This window comes from Balaenoptera borealis (assembly GCF_965194805.1).
Source record: "Balaenoptera borealis genome assembly, chromosome: 10".
NCBI classification, from domain to species: domain Eukaryota; kingdom Metazoa; phylum Chordata; class Mammalia; order Artiodactyla; family Balaenopteridae; genus Balaenoptera; species Balaenoptera borealis.
In genome coordinates, this window is record NC_138874.1 from 8,368,610 (window position 1) to 8,387,026 (window position 18,417).

General features: G+C 38.9%; 1 protein-coding gene across 6 annotated transcripts in view; it reads right to left on the minus strand.

Moving 5' to 3' along the window:
- The window catches only part of RYR2 (ryanodine receptor 2), a 777,004-nt gene that overhangs the window by 236,463 nt on the left and 522,124 nt on the right, over positions 1 to 18,417 (minus strand). For all 6 annotated transcript variants that reach the window (XM_082407544.1, XM_082407541.1, XM_082407542.1 and 3 more), the window contains 2 exons: positions 2,134 to 2,342; positions 1,155 to 1,507 (listed from right to left, as the gene is read on the minus strand). In XM_082407544.1, the coding sequence (XP_082263670.1) occupies positions 1,155 to 1,507; positions 2,134 to 2,342 (562 nt within the window). The remainder of the gene's footprint in view (positions 1 to 1,154; positions 1,508 to 2,133; positions 2,343 to 18,417) is intronic.

The window sequence follows — 18,417 nt, forward strand, 5'->3', positions numbered from 1 at the left end:
AGGGCTTCCCTGGTGGCACAGTGGTTAAGAACCCACCTGCCAATGCAGGGGACATGGGTTGGAGCCCTAGTCCGGGAAGATCCCACATGCCGTGGAGCAACTAAGCCCATGCGCCACAACTACTGAGTCTGCGCTCTAGAGCCCGCGAGTCACAACTACTGAAGCCCATGTGCCTAGAGCCCGTGCTCTGCAACAAGAGAAGCCACTGCAATGAGAAGCCTGCGCACCGAACCAAAGAGTAGCCCCCGCTTGCCGCAACTAGAGAAAAGCCCACATGCAGCAACGAAGACCCAATGCAGCCAAAAAAAATAAATAAATAAAATAAATAAATTTATTTTTTTTAAAAATTTAATTACAGAAGTACCAGGCATCCCACTTCTGGGTATATATCCAAAAGAACTGAAAGTAGGGTTGTGAAAAGATATTTGCACACCCAAGTTCTTAACAGCATGATTCACAATAGCCAAGAGGTGGAATCACCCTAAATGTCCATCAGTGGATGAATGGATAAACAAAATGTGGTGTATATACACACACTGGAATATCATTCAGCCTTAAAAAGGAAGGGAATTCTGACATATGTTACAACACATATGAACTTTGAGGACATTAAGCTACATGAGATAAGTCAGTCATAAAAAGACAAATACTGTATGATTTCATTTATATGAGGTATCTAAAGCAGTCAAATTCATAGAAACAGAAAGTAAAATGGTGATGACCAGGGGCTGGGGGAGGTTGGAAAAGGCAAGTTATTTCATGGGTGTAGAGTTTCAGAGTTTTGCAAACTAAAAAAGTTCCGAGATCTGTTTCACAACAATGTGAATATACTTAGCACTACTGAACTGTACACTTAAAAATGTTTAAGACGGTAAATTTTATTTTTACCACAATAAAAAAAATTCATAGAAAAAGTAACTCTTGAGATAGATTGTTAGTGGTAACAAATTAGATGGTCAACGGACTGCTTTTTCTTCTGTAGAATCCTTGGTACATAAAGAAGGAGGAAGAGGAAGAACAAATTGACCTTGGAAATCCCTTACCCGCTATTACCCTCTCCTGTGATCCCCTAACATAATAAATACATATTTTAAATCATTAAAAAAATTAAAATTAAAAAAAAAAATTAAAATCATTTTGCATATATCAATGACCTTTGTTTCAGACGAGAGGGCTTTTCCTGAGCATAATCTTTGTGGTTGTTAAACTCTGGTTTTGTAGCTTCTTTGTCTTTGTCCACTCGATCTGGCACCAGATGGCCATGAGCTGTCTTCATGAGAACCTCAAAGTCCGAATCCACATCATAATCCTCCAAATCATTCTTGGGCCCAAAGAGACTGGCGCCAGGGATGCCTCCAGCCGCAGTCTTGGAGAAGACCTCCGCGCACTCGATGGGCATGCTCAGACGATAAAACATGATATCCGTGCTGCTGTTCTGAGAGCCAAAGGACCTCTGAGTGACCTTTAAACACGGGGAACTGTCGATGGTGCCGTCTATTCTGGTCACCTAACAAATGAAGACGTGATTGTTCAAACGCTCATCATTGTTAGTTTCCTGATTCTAAAACCCTAATGTGCATCACACCTTTACAACTCAAAACACGGCCCGCCCATGGCATAATTTCATAAATGAGATCATTAAATAGAGGGATTGCTGTGTTACAGACATACTCACAGTTCTGTTTCTAACTCAGAAGATGATTTGGGAAATTCATGTTAAAACTGTATATATTCAGATTGAGCCTGACATTGCCTACATAAAAGAAGAATTATATACAGTTGACCCTTGAACACCGCAGGTTTGAACTGCTTGGATCCACTTATATGTGGATATTTTTCAATAGTAAATACTAGCACACTACATAATCCGCGGCTGGCTGAATCCGCGGGTACAGAGGGCCGACTATAAATTATATGCAGATTAATCCCTAAGTTGTTTGAGCATTAACTGTAGGTAAACAGTCTAATCAGCCTCTCATAAGTACCTAAAATCAGAGGGTAATCCTGTCCTTAGATTCCCCTACAGTGGAACACATCAGAGCCATCATTTTAAGGAAGTGACAGCAACTGTCCAAGGAGGAACACCCGCTCCTGGTTTTTGGCAATGGTCTGATTTCTAAAGGAAAAGCAAACCTCAATATGCTCATGGTTTGGTGGAACTTGGAGAAACTGAGGAAGTCTCTTGCTTAGCCACATGGTAATATCCCTGTTCGTGTTAACGGCAAATGGTTCATAGCTCTCTTGTAAGCCACAGATGGTGAAATATTTCAAGGTGCTGACGTCCTTTCCAAAGTTCATCCTGCCCACTTGAGCCACTCCAAGGCTACATACAGGTATGAATCCTGGGAAGAAAAAAACATACATCAAAATCTTCAGTATCATTCGTATAAGATCCTTTCAGCATGGAATCACCAAAAGTATTGCTCTAAAACTCTTACCTTTGTGAGAACCGTTGCCCTGAGGCGAAAATAATAGTGGGGTAAAGAGACCACGGACACTAAGTATTAAATGTGAGGATCAGAAGACCAGTATTTGCTCTTGGCATCATAATTCGTTAAATGTGGGCCTGAGGTAAGTCCCTTCTTCCACCCTGGACTTCTGTAAAATGAGGTAACTACTAAGCAGCCCCGAGTCCTCCGGAAATCCTGGGGACCACAACCCCCTCCCCACAGCCTCCCAGCTCCGAAGTGCAGGTGACTCTCTTGCAGAGGGAAAATGAGAAAGAAGTAAGTGCCAAAGCGCATTGCCGAAGAGCCTGAAATGTGCAAACATCAAACAGAGCTGAGCTTTACATGTAACTCAAAGAAGAAAGCAAAAGGATTGGAGGCCACATTTTTAAAGGTGTTCATTCACTTATAGCTGCTTTTGATCTTTGAAGAGAATTTTGCCTCTTTTGTTCCCCCTAGGGTACCCTAGATCTAAGCGTGGAAAATATACATATAAATAAGAATTTGGAAGTAGCTGCTAAAATGCTACTGAAACTCCTCCATCTGTCCCTTTCCCTTCAACGTCACTGTCGGTATAGATTAAGCAGGGTAGTGCAAAATTAACATAAATAGCTAAGATAAGAAATCAAAAAGTAAGTTAAAAGTTAACAAGAAACTAAATCAAAAGCAACAGCAATAAGCAATGAAGAAAAAACCAAAATATTTCAATGTGTGGCAGGGATGGTTAATCTTTCCATTATTAAATAAAAAGGGGAAACTACATTAATTATGTTAATTGTTTGAGTCCTTTGTAATCAACTGTCTGGCAAGGGGATGAGATGATACTTTTCAGTGGAAGGGGCATTTACGTACTCTTCATATATTTCTGTAATATTTTACACATGAAAGTTCAAGTAGTCAGCACAATAAACAAGGCCAGTATTGGGATGCAGACTACAAATTAGAGGATCTAACTTGCAGATCAGAAAAGCAGGGGAGGGCTTCCCTGGTGGTGCAGTGGTTGAGAATCTGCCTGCCAAGGCAGGGGACAAGGGTTCGAGCCCTGGTCTGGGAAGATCCCACATGCCACGGAGCAACTAGGCCCGTGAGCCACAACTACTGAGCCTGCGCATCTGGAGCCTGTGCTCCGCAACAACAGAGGCCATGATAGTGAGAGGTCCGCACACTGCGATGAAGAGTGGCCCCCGCTTGCCGCAACTAGAGAAAGCCCTCGCACAGAAACGAAGACCCAACACAGCCAAAAATAAAAATTAATTAATTAATTAATTTAAAAAAATACTCATGCCTGGGCCCACCCCCAGATATTCTGGTAATTGATTTGGAGTGGGGCCTCAGTGTATTCTGGGGGAAAAAAAAAAAAAAAAAAGCAGGGGACCCTCAGAGTAAGCTGACAGATTTCTACCATTATGATGTCCATTTCTTCCCTTGTTGAAATTAGTGGCAGTGAAAGCAATGTATAACTCTCAAGACAGCACAATAGAAATTACATCTGATAATTCATAATGATTTCACCCAGTTTGTATCATCAATATATATTTAAATAAACGGTTGAATCATAGCATTACCAACTGGGAAACAAGAACACATCCAGCTGGGTTCAAGGAAGTGTGAGTGATGAGTTTCTAGCTAAAGCTAAAAAATCCACAGCTGTGTCTGCACCTGTGCCAGCTCTTGATGCAGTAGTCAAGGAAAGTTGTCTTAAATAAGTGTCCCCAAAGGAATCAAAGGAAAGGATTGGATAAATGCAATAGATCTGAGACAGCTTGAACTACATTTACACAAACGGGAAAACCTAACATCCATTTGACATAAACTAGGGGATACCAAGCCAGAAGCATCTCTGCTGATGCTAAACATTTTTCTTTCTAACCACTTTATATGTAGTTGGAGTTCCTACTCTAAAAGTGAAGTTATTGGATATCTTAAAATATCTGTATAGTAGATCTTTGGGTGTTCGTTATATTAATGTCTGAACTTTTCTGTATGTCTGATATATTTTCATCTAAAAATTCAAGTATTTAGTGTTGTGCGCAAAGATTTGTGTCCTAAATTGTTCACTATGGCTATGTATACAATCATAGAATATTGTTTGGACAATAAATATGTGTTTTTCTTTTCCTGGAGATGGTATACTACTTAGCTTTTGAAAATCTGGTTCTCAAAGGTTCATTAATATATAGGAAAATATTCACAGTATGTATTATTTCGAGAAAGAAAGATGGAACATATGGCTTATTTTTAAAGATGCAAAAACACCAGAAGGGTTTTTTTTTTAATCAAAAAAGTTTCAGAATGGTGGAATTTTTAATGCTTTTTCCCTCTTTTTATGTCTCTCAATTTAACAATTTTTTTCAATGAATATGTATTTAATGATGACAACAAACGACAGCCTTCGTAAAAATAAAATATTCATTTAAGAAAATGGGATATACCTATATCTTTCTCGTATAGAAAGGTGGAAGAATGATGTGGATATAAAATGGTCCAAACAACATGTTCTTCAAGTTGCTGAAGTTCAAGTTCTCATTGCTACTGAGTGTGCAGTGAGCTTGGTACCAGAAATCTTGCTAATAAAATTACACTAGTACAAGAGTGATGAAAAGTGATTTAGCAATATGCATTAAGACACTTTCACCTATTCATTTCTTTATCCAACAGATGTTTATTGAGCAGCTACTGTGTGCCAGAAACAGGGAATACTAGGTCGCTAACACAGACCCAGCTAAATGTTCTCATAGTCTAATATGGTGGGGAGACAAGTGAAGAAGTAATAAAATAACCTACTGACCCATCTAAAAAGAGGGAGTGCTAAGAGCCGAGGAAGAGTAGAGAGATGAAGTCGAGTCACCATCTAAGTAGAGGGCAGACAGGCAGTCCTGGGAAATGACTAAGAACAGGGACTTTGGAATCCAAGAGACCTGGATTCAAGTTTCAGCTCCACCACTTCTTGGCAAGCTACTTAAGTTCCCTAAGCTTTAATCCTTTCTTCTGTAATATCTACCCACTAGGGTTATGGTTTTAAAATCAAGATCCTATATATATAGTGCTTAATATATATGCTCACTAAACTCAATTTTAAATGGAAAAAAAAAGGTAAAAGAAACTAAATAGGCGTAATAAGAGAATGGTTAATTATGATACATACACAAGATTAAATAGGTGTAGTCATTAAAAATCATGTTCAGGGCTCACCAAAATAAAACTATACAGGGAGGTAAAACTAACGTGGCAACATTTAAAAACTGGTGATTCCAGGTGAAGCGTACACAGGTGTACTTTGCACTATTCTTGCACTTTTTTTTTTTTTTAACAAAATTCACACTTTATTTAGGTTGAAATAAACTATACAAAATTGATTTTCTTCACCAAAAATAACAGCAATATTTTCTGTATTATTCCTAGATAAACCACAAAACACTTATTTTTGTAGGTTTTCTAGGTTTTGCTTGTAAATCAAGATGAGGCAGTAGATATAGTCATGGAAAAAGACAGAAGAAAACAGACTAATCAGTTGTCAGTATCCATGGTCTCTGATCCTGTCTTGACCATGAAACAGAAGTGTTCAACATATACCTGTCAAAAAGCTTATGAAGATGTAGGCTCAATAAAGGAATGTAAACAGCAACAATCAGATGTGGAACAACAATGGCAGGCTCCTCCATTCAAACTTTAACTATAACTTGTTCCTTCAACTGCATTTGATAAAGGCAAAATCTACACTGAAATCCTTGTTTGGCGAGCTCACATGTTTCTCTTACAGCCTGATCATTTTAACGGTCCCTTACAGATTTTTAACAGCATACTTAAAACTCCTACTATTCAAAGGTCAGTCATGAGCTTCATTGTAATGTTTTATAAAATGTATTCCTTCCTCCCATACCTCCTCAAAATTTATTTCTTCAAAGAACTGATAACTAAGTACCTGACAATTGGATCCACAGTGACAAATGTTATATCTAAAATGACTTAACTAATACAATTCAAACTAATACAATTTCAAAGTGCCATTAGCAGAGATCACACAGAGTGTAACATGGTACTTTCAATGCTATCTTCTGGTCTCCAAAGCATGGGACAGTTAGGTCTCCAAAGCATGGGACTTCAAATGGGCCATATAAACAGGCAGATTATCAATGACTAATGTACTCAATGGGAGGCCTACAGGTCAAGATATTCAGTGATTAAGTGGCCTACGTACACCTTACAACTTTTCTGTAAGATATTTTCAAATTTCTTACAGATTTTTTCAAATATCAAATATAAGAGAAAGCCTATTTTAAAAGTCTCTTAGGTATTTTCAATGGTTTCTGAATTATCTGTAGGAAGCTCTGACTTACTTGTATAGAGTATGATACATGTATCCACCATTAAATCCAAATCGTGTTTTATATCAAAATTTATGTTAAGCAAAGTCAAGTTACTTGACCTTTGGTCTGTCAAAGTGTTCCTCAGGTATGCTTTGAGACGCTTTTGTCCATTTTCATAGCGTTCATTCTCAACCTCCATCACAGGAAGAATACACAGGACCTTCAGCAATGCATAAACATTAGGAAAAAACTTGATGTCTGGCAGATGAAGGGCTTCATAAACAGTGGATGGAAGTTCTATATCTTTCCCTCTGTGTTTCCACTTGATTCTCCAACAATGCAGCTCAGCAGAGAGTGTGTCAGGATTAGGTAAATCACTTCTGTACATGTCAGCATGATGCTCCTCTGATGTACTGAATTTAAGGTGTCCCACGACAGAGGGTACCAGAGATAAGCATTTAAGAGCTTTGAGGTGTTGTTCTGAGAATATATCTTTCAGTTCCTGAATAATGTGTTCCACTGTTGGAACACACAGAGTTTCTTTATAGTAACTCTCAGAGGTTAGCTGAGATTCCCGGTTACTGTGCTGAGCTCTGAGAAATTTCCCTGGGAGTTTCATCTGAATATCAAGTTTGGCTGCCAAATTTGTGGCTTCCTCAAACCAAAATTCATGATAAACTTCGATATTTTCCATCACTTCATTTAGTGAATGCAGCACTGCAGTCAAACTACTGGCTGCAAAGAAGACATCAGAAGTTTGCCCCTGAAGATTTTTCCCAAAGGCTCTTGAAAAAGAACATTTTTAAGAACAACAGTGGTAACGATGAAGTCAAAATCTGTTACTGCACTACAGAGTACAAATGCTCGGCCAGCTATACAGTTATTCCATCTAACATTTGTGTCACTATTTATACCATCTAAACATAAAACAAGTGCTTGTAGGAGGTCCACTAAGATTTCAAAAGCATCATGCCTGCCTGTCCACTAAGAATGGCAAATTTCCTTCAGTTCTTTGCCCCTTTCGTCATTGTTCTGAAATAGGACAGAAATTACATTGTCAAGCTCTAAAAGCAGTTGTGGTGATCGATGGAAAAAAGAACAAACTTCCTCAATTGTTCCTAACGCGACAGATACTCCAATAACAGGCACTGATTTTGCCAACCACATATTTAAGGCACAGGAAGAGCAGAGTGTGTAGATCACTTGGGGATATTTCTCTAAAAGTCTAGAAGCAACAACTTTCATTTTGGAAGAAAATCCACTGGACACAATGTAAGCCTGGCCACGACAGTACTCCATGTTTAATCCCCACTTCTCAGTTATCGTAGTGTGAAATTTCACAGCCAAAATTTCTGCATCAGCTTCATAAGGCAGGAAGCCCACAGATTCCTCTCAGGTTGTGAGCTTCGTCAACAAACCTCACCAACACAGGCAGGTGCTCTTCCCCTGCTATGTCCACCACATCGTCAGTGACGATGGAAAAGAAGTGAGAGTCTCTCACTTCCCTGAGGGTTTCTTCCCGAATGCAGCTCTCACAGATCTCTAGCATCTGTTTCTGCTGTGTTTTTTAACAGAACAATGTGTTAACTGCTGTTGTCTCAAAGTGCTTTCTCAGAACCTCTTCACCAGAATTGATCCGGGCACTCCAGCAGTGCTTGAAAGTTATCAGGAGTAAACAGACCTTCTGGGATTTCATCAGCTTCATGTCCATCCAGAGGTATGTTCTGTTTTCCCATAAGAATCAAAATTTCAAATAAAGATTTTAAGTATTCTTTATTTTCCTTCTCTTCAAGGGTTAAGGGTAAAATGTCTCCATCCTGCTCTTCACCCCCTTCTTCTGCACTGGGGTTCTGAGCGTTGCTGTTGTTTATTTCCTTATGTTTTGGTTCCTGTTCAGAAGTTTCATCAATTCTTTTCTGTTTCAGTGTCCTGATTTCATCTTCACTCAATTCTTTTATTCGTTTTCTGTGTCTACTGTGTGGATTATTCAAATGGCTGGTAAGATCAAATATTGTTGGTATTGCATTATCTCGAAGAACTGTCCTATAAGGGCTCTCCCAATGACTTCACAAGTATCTGCTTCAATTAATTTTGAGAAATAAAATAACCCGATCATTCTTTAGTTTTCTGATGCCTCTGCAAAATGTATAGTTCTACAGATCATAGAAGTCTCAAAGTGTTTGGCACACAAGCGATAATGTTTATTTAGTTGATCAAGTGTTTTATCTTCTAAGACTGCTCTCCTACAATTCTCCACCCACTTCTGGCATCTGGCTGGATCCCGCGGGAACCTGAAAAAGGCCAGGTCCGACTGCGTGCTCTTCCGCGTGCAGTTGGGGGCCGCGCAGAAGTTCGGCATCGTCGTCTGCCCGCCGGCCGGCCCAGCCCTCCCCTCCCCGCCTCCTCAGGGCAGCCCGCCCGCCCGTCGGGGCCGGGGAGGGGAGCCGGGCCGGCCGGCCGGCTCGTTAGGGCTGGCGCGCCGCGGGGAGGGGCGGGCGGGAGAGAAGCCGCGAGGGGCAGGAGGGGCGCCGCGGTCCGAGGCCGGGCTGGGGATGCGGCTCCACAGTGCTGTGAGCGGCCGGGAGGATTTACCGCCGCCGCCGCCGCCGCCGCTGGTGCACCTCCCGCCCGCCCGGGACGCTGCCCTATTCTTGCACTTTTTAAAAGGCTGACATTTCTCAAAATATGATATTGGTAAAAATACAACAAGTTATGCTTAAAATACTTTTATGCCTTAGGACAACATGTTATCTATAATATTAAGTTTAAAAAAGGTGGCAAAAAATTATTTTTACATCTCAAACCTTTAAATGGGAGAAAAACACATTAAAAGTCAAATTTCTCTCTGGGTAGTGGGAATATAATTTTTAACCATTTTCTTATACTCCTTTGTATTTTCCAAATGCTCAAAAAGAATATATTAATTTTATGAAAGATAAATAGATACACTTTTTCATTAGCTTATAGCAGTAGGTGGTTTTTTCACTGCTTTAGCGTTTTGGTCTCCTTTAAAGGAATTTATCTGTGAAAGTACATGCATAAGTAAAAATTACGCTTTTTTCTCTTTGTAATTTAAATAAAGTAGAACTTAATAAAAATTAAATTGTATTCTGACTTCAGAAGATGCAGTTTTAATAGCTGTTATGATAATAAAACAACAGATATTTCTAAAAACTACATTTTTAAAATTAGCATATCACAGCAGGAACAACTACATGGCAATGGTATCAAAGCAGATAGAGAGTGGAGGAAAAACTCCAGGCACTTTTCAGTCGCCACATGGGAAAGGGCCAGGCCTCAGTCACTTCCATTTGGCCAATGCCCTGCAAATCAATGTGCTGACAACAGATGAAATGCTTACCACACAAGGCTCCCTAACAGCGGCTAATTCCCTGAGTGTTCATCTCAGTGACTGTAAACGACCATTCATTGAGACAGGAATCATTATTGTCTTTTTCCAGTGATTTAAGTTCAATCTCAGCTTAAATCACAGCTAAGTGGCCAGAAAAGAAACCCAGGTCTGCCAGATCTCAAGCTCCGTGCTTTAACTCAGGCCTGTAAATCACCAGAGAGTAGAGATTTTAGGTTTCCTGGACCATATGGTCTCTGTGAAAACTACTCAAGCCTGTGTTACAGCGCAAAAGCAGCCACAGATAACATGTAAACAAAGGAGCATTGCTGTGTTCCAATAAAACTTTACTCACAAAAACTGGTGGCAGGCTGGATGTGGCCCTCAGACCTTAGTTTGCCAACTCCTACTCTAAGTTTTCAATATTCAAACATTGTGTATCAGGTCCCTCCATTTGGAAAATATCTAAAGAACACCGACCAGGTACCAACCACTATTCTAGGCACTGGAAATACAGCTGTGAACAGAACAAAAAGGAGTCCCTACCTTTCCGGAGCTTATCTTTATGTAGAGAAGGCAGATAATGAATAAATAAATAGTTACCAATATACATAACACAGTGTCAGGAAGTCATAAATGCTATCAGGACTGATGGAATGTTTTGCCATGAATTACACAAGACGAGTTGATAAATGACCTCACTCTTAATCATTTCCCACAGCAAAACATGATAACTGAGGTTCAATTCTTTATTAGCTTGAGGTATGCTGAACGCAAAAATATTCCAACCCAATGAAACAGACTTCCACAAATTCACACACACCCCCCGGCACAGGTGAAATGTTGGTCCTACCTTCCTGTCCTTTGTGTTCTCGATCTTCTATTCCAGTTACCTTAACTGACACCCTGCAAATAACAAAGTCTGATGTATCTAAGGGAAGTTTTCTTCCTGGCAGTGGGTCTTAAATTAGTACACATGAGTCCAATTGGTTACTTGGGCCTGTGCCAGACCCGCCCTAGCTATTTGTAAATCTGTTAAAACAGTAGCTACAGCTTATGGCTAAACTGCTTCCTCCAACAAAAGACAGATGGCTACAGCAAATTTTAACTTTCTCCGTTGAGAAGCCTCTTTGCTCCTGAGCAGAGGGGTGTGTTGGGAGCATGCAAGTCCAGCAAAAGAAGTGGCAGTCACAGGATGTGGCACTGAGAGGCCGGCATGAAAAGAAGATAAAGCAGATCACAAGCATACCAGCTTTTCCTAAGAATATACGATTTCAGATTTCAAATTTTCTAAAATACAGATAGGAATCAACATTTACAAGCCAAACCAAACGGCCAAAAGCAGATAAAAATGGCCGATATTACACTAACATGTAAATTTGAGTTATTTGATCAGAAGGAAGGGTAACATTTACTGGTGGCCTACTATGTGCCAGATAATATATAAGCACTTTTCCATTCATTATTATTATTATTATACTTTTTTTTTTTTTTTAATTTGGTCGCGTTGTGCGGCATGCAGGATCTTAGTTCCCCCACCAGGGATTGAACCCATGCCCCTTGCAGTGGAAGCACGGAGTCTTGACCACTGGACTGCCAGAGAAGACCTCCCATTTATTATTAAATATTAACCCCATTTTTCAAGATGAGGAAACAACTAAGATGTTAAATCATCTTGTCTAAGGTCCTACAGCTAGTTAAATGGGATGCTAAAAGTTGAATCAAGAATGCAGAGAAGGAGGGAAAAACAAAAACAAAAAACACTTACCTTAGATTTCTGGGCTCTTTAGACTTGCAAGAGGCATGAAAAGACCATTTCCTATTAGTGTTTTTTATTTTAAGGATATGAAAACAGAGGGGCTGGCCATTTGCCCAAGATCATATACGAAGAATGGTTTTCGGAATAGGGTCTAGAACCCAGGGCTTCAGACATGATATTTGTTGCTTCTATTTCATGTTGGCTTCGAAAATGAATTAAGGAATTATGCTAAGTGAGGTCTTAGGGAATTTTCCATGATGCAAATGCATCTTTAGTGCATGGACTCTGTAACATCAATGCTGGAACAATAGGGACATTCCCATACTTTCTTCCTGGCTCTTGGTTTATTTCAGATAATCAAAGCAGTAGAATTTTTATTTTTGACCTTGAATATCATTTTAAAGCCATCACATTCTCTCCATCAGTTCAAATCCAGAAAAAAAGAACGTTTAATATACACAGGGTTCTGACATCCTTTACTCTGATTCCTTGATCTTTTCAGTATTATTTAAACATTAAATCTTGCTGTTTGGCTCTATAGCATTCATAGATAATAAGCCATTGGTGTTGTAAATAAGCCATTGGTGGTGTACATCTGTATTACTCCTTCTAGTACCTCAAACATACATTCACTATATGCAAAACTGCCAATTTGCGGATAGGCTAGTATATACACAAATTACCTCATTAACCACCTATCAACTTTATTCATTCTCAAAATGGTCTGTAAGGTAGAAATTTCCTCTGTTCATCAATATATAAAATTTAACTGTCAATTAACTGATCAGTTTAGGCTAAGCAGTTTGATTTTCACTGAATTCCCCAATCATTTCACAATGAATTTCCGCAAACAACATGTTGTTTAGATTACATACACATAAGCTCAAAAGATATATATTAAATAATAATCTGAAATTTAACACTAAATATTAAAAACCTCCTCACTGCTTGAAGTATTCTATGTATTTAAGAGTTTCATTCCTGGAAGTATCCAGAGTGTTTCTAGGATAGCTTCCCTTTCTGATTCCAGGGAAAACTATGAGACTGATTATGCTGATTTCCATCATCTTCATACTCTTTAGAATTTGTCTGCCACTTTATAACGGTCTTTATCTTCACTCAAAATATGTAGTGTCCCAACCCAATTCCCAGACTGTTTGAATTGCTCCACTGCAGTGACTCATACTCCTAACTTCTTCCTTCCTTCAACAATAGTTTATTTTTAATTAGGGCGATTCCCAATAACGTTACTTTCCCGGGTCTGATACAAACCTAGGTCCCAGGTCTGTACCAACAGCAAGTTGTACAGAGTGTCACTAGTGACAGAATGGACAGATGTTATGATGGAGCCAGGAAGGTAGGTATTTGGGACAGTACAGACCCAACCTTATCTCACACCGTGTTGACAGCTACTCTTCTGGATGAGCCATACACATCTGCCAAATAGTGCATATTTCAACTGAGGTTAAAAAGAATATTGTATTATAAGTATAGACTGACGGTTCTATATTCTGGTTTTTTCTTTCTTTCTTTGTTTTTTTAAAGGCAGCAAAATAAAATCAATAATGGAAAGTTATCCCTCTCTTTTTCCTTACAGGTCTTTTCTGCCTAAAGCTATGCAGCTATTTTAATTACAAAAATATTCTGGTTTTCTGCCAAGGAAAGGAATTCCATGCAGTCTCAGCACCAGGTATTCAGTTTTGCTTACTGTCCTTTCAAGTGGCAGATACAGAATTAAAAGCATCCTTTCTGGATTTGATTATCATCATTACGGGTGTAGAACCCGAGGGCCCTGAGATCATCTTTACTTACAGAAGAGCTGACAAGCTTGAAAAGGCTCCAGTGTAATGAGACATTTACACAACGCAAGATATGTCCCAGAGCCTGCTTTGTAAAACGCAGGTAATCTCCAGACAAAATAACTATTCTTTCACCATCTGGCAAGATGTTAAATGACTCTCTGCCTTGCTTTAAATTAAGGATATGATTAGCTCTTCAAATTACTGGTAACATGAAGCTCTTGCACATTTAAGAGTAAATTGAAAATGGTTCTAGATGAGTATGGGATATAAGCGCAGAGGGGTTGTGTATTAATTTCCTAGGGTTGCCATAGCAAAATACCACAGACATTTTCTTTATTCATTCATCTATCCACAGACACTTAGGTTGTTTCCACATCTTGGCTATTGTGAGTAACCCTGCAATGAACATGGGAGTGCAGAGATTTCCTTGAGATCCTAATTTCTATTCCTTCAGATCTATATCCAGAAGTGGTTTTGCTGCAGCATATGGTAGTTAAAGTTTTAATTTTTTGAGGAACCTCCATACTGTTTTCCACAGTGGCTGCACCAATTTACATTCCCACCAACAGTGCACCAGGGTTCCCTTTTCTCCACACCCTCACCAACATTTGTTACCTTTAGTTTTTTTTGACTATAAATGTTCTTACAGGTGTGAGATGATATCTCGTGTTTTTGACTTGCCCTTCCCTGCTGATTAGTGATGGAGAGCACTTTATATATCTGTTCAGTTTCTTTGCCCATTTTTAAAATGGGTTATTTGTTTTTTGTTTGTTTGGTTTTGGTTTTGGTTTGTGCTACAGAGTTGCAGGAGTTCCTTATATATTTTGGATTACCCTTTATGAGATATATGATTTGCAAATATTTTCTCCCATTCCATAGGTTGCCTTTTCGTTGTGTTCACGGTTTCCTTTGTTGTGCAGAAAGGTTTTAGTTTAATTCCACTTGTCCATTTTTCCTTCTGCCGACTTTTCTTGTGGTTGAAAAAATCATTGCCAAGGCCACTGTCAAATAGTTTCTCCCCTATATTTTCTTCTTCGGGTTTTACAGTTTCAAGTCTAATGTTAAAGTTTTTAATCCATTTTGAGTTGATTTTTGTGTATAGTCCAAAATCATGTTGTGTACAGTCACAAAAACATTTTCTGTGTGGTTCAAAATTAGATAAGGGTCCAATTTCATTCTTTGCATATGAATATCCTATTATCCCAATGCCAGTTATGAAAGAGATGACACTATCCTCACTATGCATTTTTGTTATGCTTGTCAAAGATCAGTTGACCATATATGATAAATTTCATAGTAAAGTTTACCTCTCAATAAAGTTCAGTGATTTTCTCTGTAAAAGTATTGTACACCTTCTGTTAGAGTGATAACTAGTGATTACTGAAAACACCTGATGTTACTGTAAATGGTATCTGCTATTTAATTTAGTTTTCCAGGTTTCCTGTTAGTATAGAAATGCTACCTTGCTAAATGCTCCAGTTATTCCTAGTAATGTCTGTAGATTCTTTAGGGTTTTCTCTGCAAATGATTAAATTATCTGCAAATAATTATAGATTGTTGTTCCTTTTATTCCAATTCTCAACATTTCCAATTTCTTTTTCTTGTCTATTACAAGTTTGAAAACCAATTTAGGACAAGAGCCTTTTTAGCACAAGAATAAACTGAAGTACTAAAAGAGTTTATAAATGCTCTATATTTAAATTCCTCTCACATCTACCTGTCTTTATATCTGTGCCATGCTTGATTTGGGATTTTTACCATCTTCATCATTTCTTCTTATTGCTACAGAGAATGTCAGCTCAGACATAAATATATTGGCTAGTAAAGCAATCAAAAGAACAATGTGGTAAGATATACAAAAATATATTTATTCTCTACTAGCCCTGTTCTTGTCCCCCACCTAACATGGTAAGAATCATCTCCACTGGACTCCTGAGGAAGTATATCAAGGCACGCTCCATATAAAAATTATAATTTAAAAAAAAGCTTCAGTCTCAAATTTGATATGGAATAATCTCTGGCTTTGATAAGATGAACTAGACTCTGGATGAATCAGAAGAACCCCTTTCAGGTTCTTGCTATGGGGCATCATATCTCGATTGGCTACCAGACCTCTGTGGGTATAAGTTAGAATGTCTTCTATGTGACGGGCAACTTGATTTGTGATAAAATTAACTCCTGATTAGTCAACTGTGTATGGACTGGGGGAATACATCTAAAGATTCCTGATGAAGAGAAATGCTTGAGGTAGACCAGCTCGCAAGCATTAATTCCTGTTCTCTACCTTTCTGAGTAGACAGGCACTAAGGATGCCCTTTGATAGTTTTCCGAGTCAGAAGGTTCAGTTGAAACTAAAAATGTATTGGTCAATGTATTTGTTTTCCACTGCTGTTGAACAATCTACCACAAACTTATCAGTTTAAAATAATGCCCATTTATTACCTCTTACTTCTATATATAGGTCAGAAGTCCAGGTATGGCATGACTGGGGTTCTCTGCTTAGTGTCATGAGGATGAAATCAAGGTACAGGCTGGACTGTGTTCTCATCGGAGGCTCGGAATCCTCTTTCAAGCTCCCTCGTTGTTAAATGAATTCAGTTCTTTGTGGCTGTAGGACCGAGGTCTCCTTTTTCTTGCCAGCTATCAACCAGGGGCTGTTCTCAGATTTCCACCATGTGGCCCTCTCACACCACAACAGTTTGTTCCTTGCGGTCCAGGAGAAGATTTTATCTCACACTTTGGATCTCTCTGACTTCAAGAAGGAACCAGTCTCTTTGAAGAGCTCACCTGATTAGGTCAGGCCCATATGGCTAATCTCCGCTGGATTAACTCAAAGTCAACTGGTTAGTAACCTAATCATGAGAGCTATACCCCATCATATTCAGATTCTGCCCACACTCAAGAAGAGAGGGTTATACATGGCATGTCCACCAGGGATCAGGCCTCCTAGAGGTTGCAGTCTTAAAATTCTGCCTACAACAGAGGGTACTGCCAGCTCTTTTCTTGGGCTCTCCCCATTCTCGATCCTGAATGTCTGTCAGTACAATGGTAGGAAAAGATGAGGAAAAATTCACAGAAAACCTTACCAGGGTCGGCATCTGGACTTGTCAGCACTACTCCTCTGTTGACATTACAGCCAGAGGACTCCTTGAAAAATGAAGATTCAATTAATCTGTTTGTTTTACTTAGAGATATTCTGAAGAAATTTTTTTAAAAAAATCAAATAGAAGGGAGAATCCTAAAAGAGGACCTGCCACATAGACGAAATAGCTTTTAAAGTCTGAAAACTCCACTCCAGCACTACACAATGCTCTTGATCTCGACCATGTAAGTTCTGGTCCTTTGAGGGGAGATGAGAGGCTAACAGATCTTGTTCTTCTACCAGAGCTCAGTGTATCTCAGCAATTTGCTCTTTGTCCAGTTCACATATGAGCTTTAAGGTCAAGTCTGTGGTCACTGAGGGCAAGTGCAGTCCCTATATGGGAAAGAGATCTGTAGCTTTTTAGAAGAGCCCTGCCTGCATCTTTATGGAATAACCAGATCCTCACCGGAACTACCTGTATGGCTGTATCTCCACCTGGATTTAACTGGATGACCCCATCAGTCTTTCAAAGATTTCTGTGATTTTCCTTTTGACGTTATCTAGAAACAACGTATACTGGTCAAGACATCATTTCAGTTGTGTAAACTGTACAAAAAGGCAGAGACATCAAAATATGTTTAGCCATGTTGTCTACCAAGCTGATCAGATAGGATCTGCAGAGTGTGCGTGCATGTATATGTATATATTTTATATATAGAAAATTTTCTATCCGTCTTAGCACACAGTTCTTTTGATTGCTTTACATATGACTGAGTTACCTCTGCAGCAACAAAAAGAAATTCTGAAGATGTTAAAAAATACCAAATCAAGCATGGCACAGATATAAAGACAAGTTAGGTATAAGAACAATTTGAAAATAGAGCACTTATGAAACCTCTTTAGTACTTCAGCAACAACAGTATATTCCTAAATTAATGGTTTCTCGAACATGCTTCTTTGAGTCATAGATATCCCCAGGGCTCACTTTCAGTGGTGGTGGGTGAGTTACGGAGCTCAACTCAGGGCCTCACATTGTAGTTTCACCCAGAGCAGTTCCACTGTATTTTTTAAGAAGCTGTGTAAAGTTAATAGGGAGGAATAGGAAAAATTCCACTCCCAAAAAGCATTTGGAAATCACAGGCATGGATAAACTCTGTAGTCCTTCTTACGGCAGAAAATGTGGAATTATGATTAACCCCTAAAAAATTAATAGTTAATGGTCATGGCTAAATAAAATTTATCATCTGCCTTAGAGACCAAAAGGATACATCCCAACACATTCAACAATAATCCAACTGATGGACCATAAAATTTTCAGACAGTTCATCAGAATGCTGTATTAACTCAATAATTGAGTTATCAGGGTAAGTTTCAAGTCATTTTTAAAATTTTCCAAATTACGTGAAGTGTAAAGTCAAAAAACAAAGTTGTTTATATGACTGTGCCACTCAGACTCACCTCAGAGCCTAGCTCATCACTACAATGGTAATTGGTCTCTGTGACAGGGCTGTAGCATGAACATTATGTGCTTAAATAGTATGAACGGGCATTCTGCATTGTTTATAATTCTAACATCATTCTGTGAATCTACGTCATATAAATCAAACAAGTAAAACTCACATAGGCATTTCAAGAATTTAACTTCATGAGAAGAAAAGCATAACATGCAAG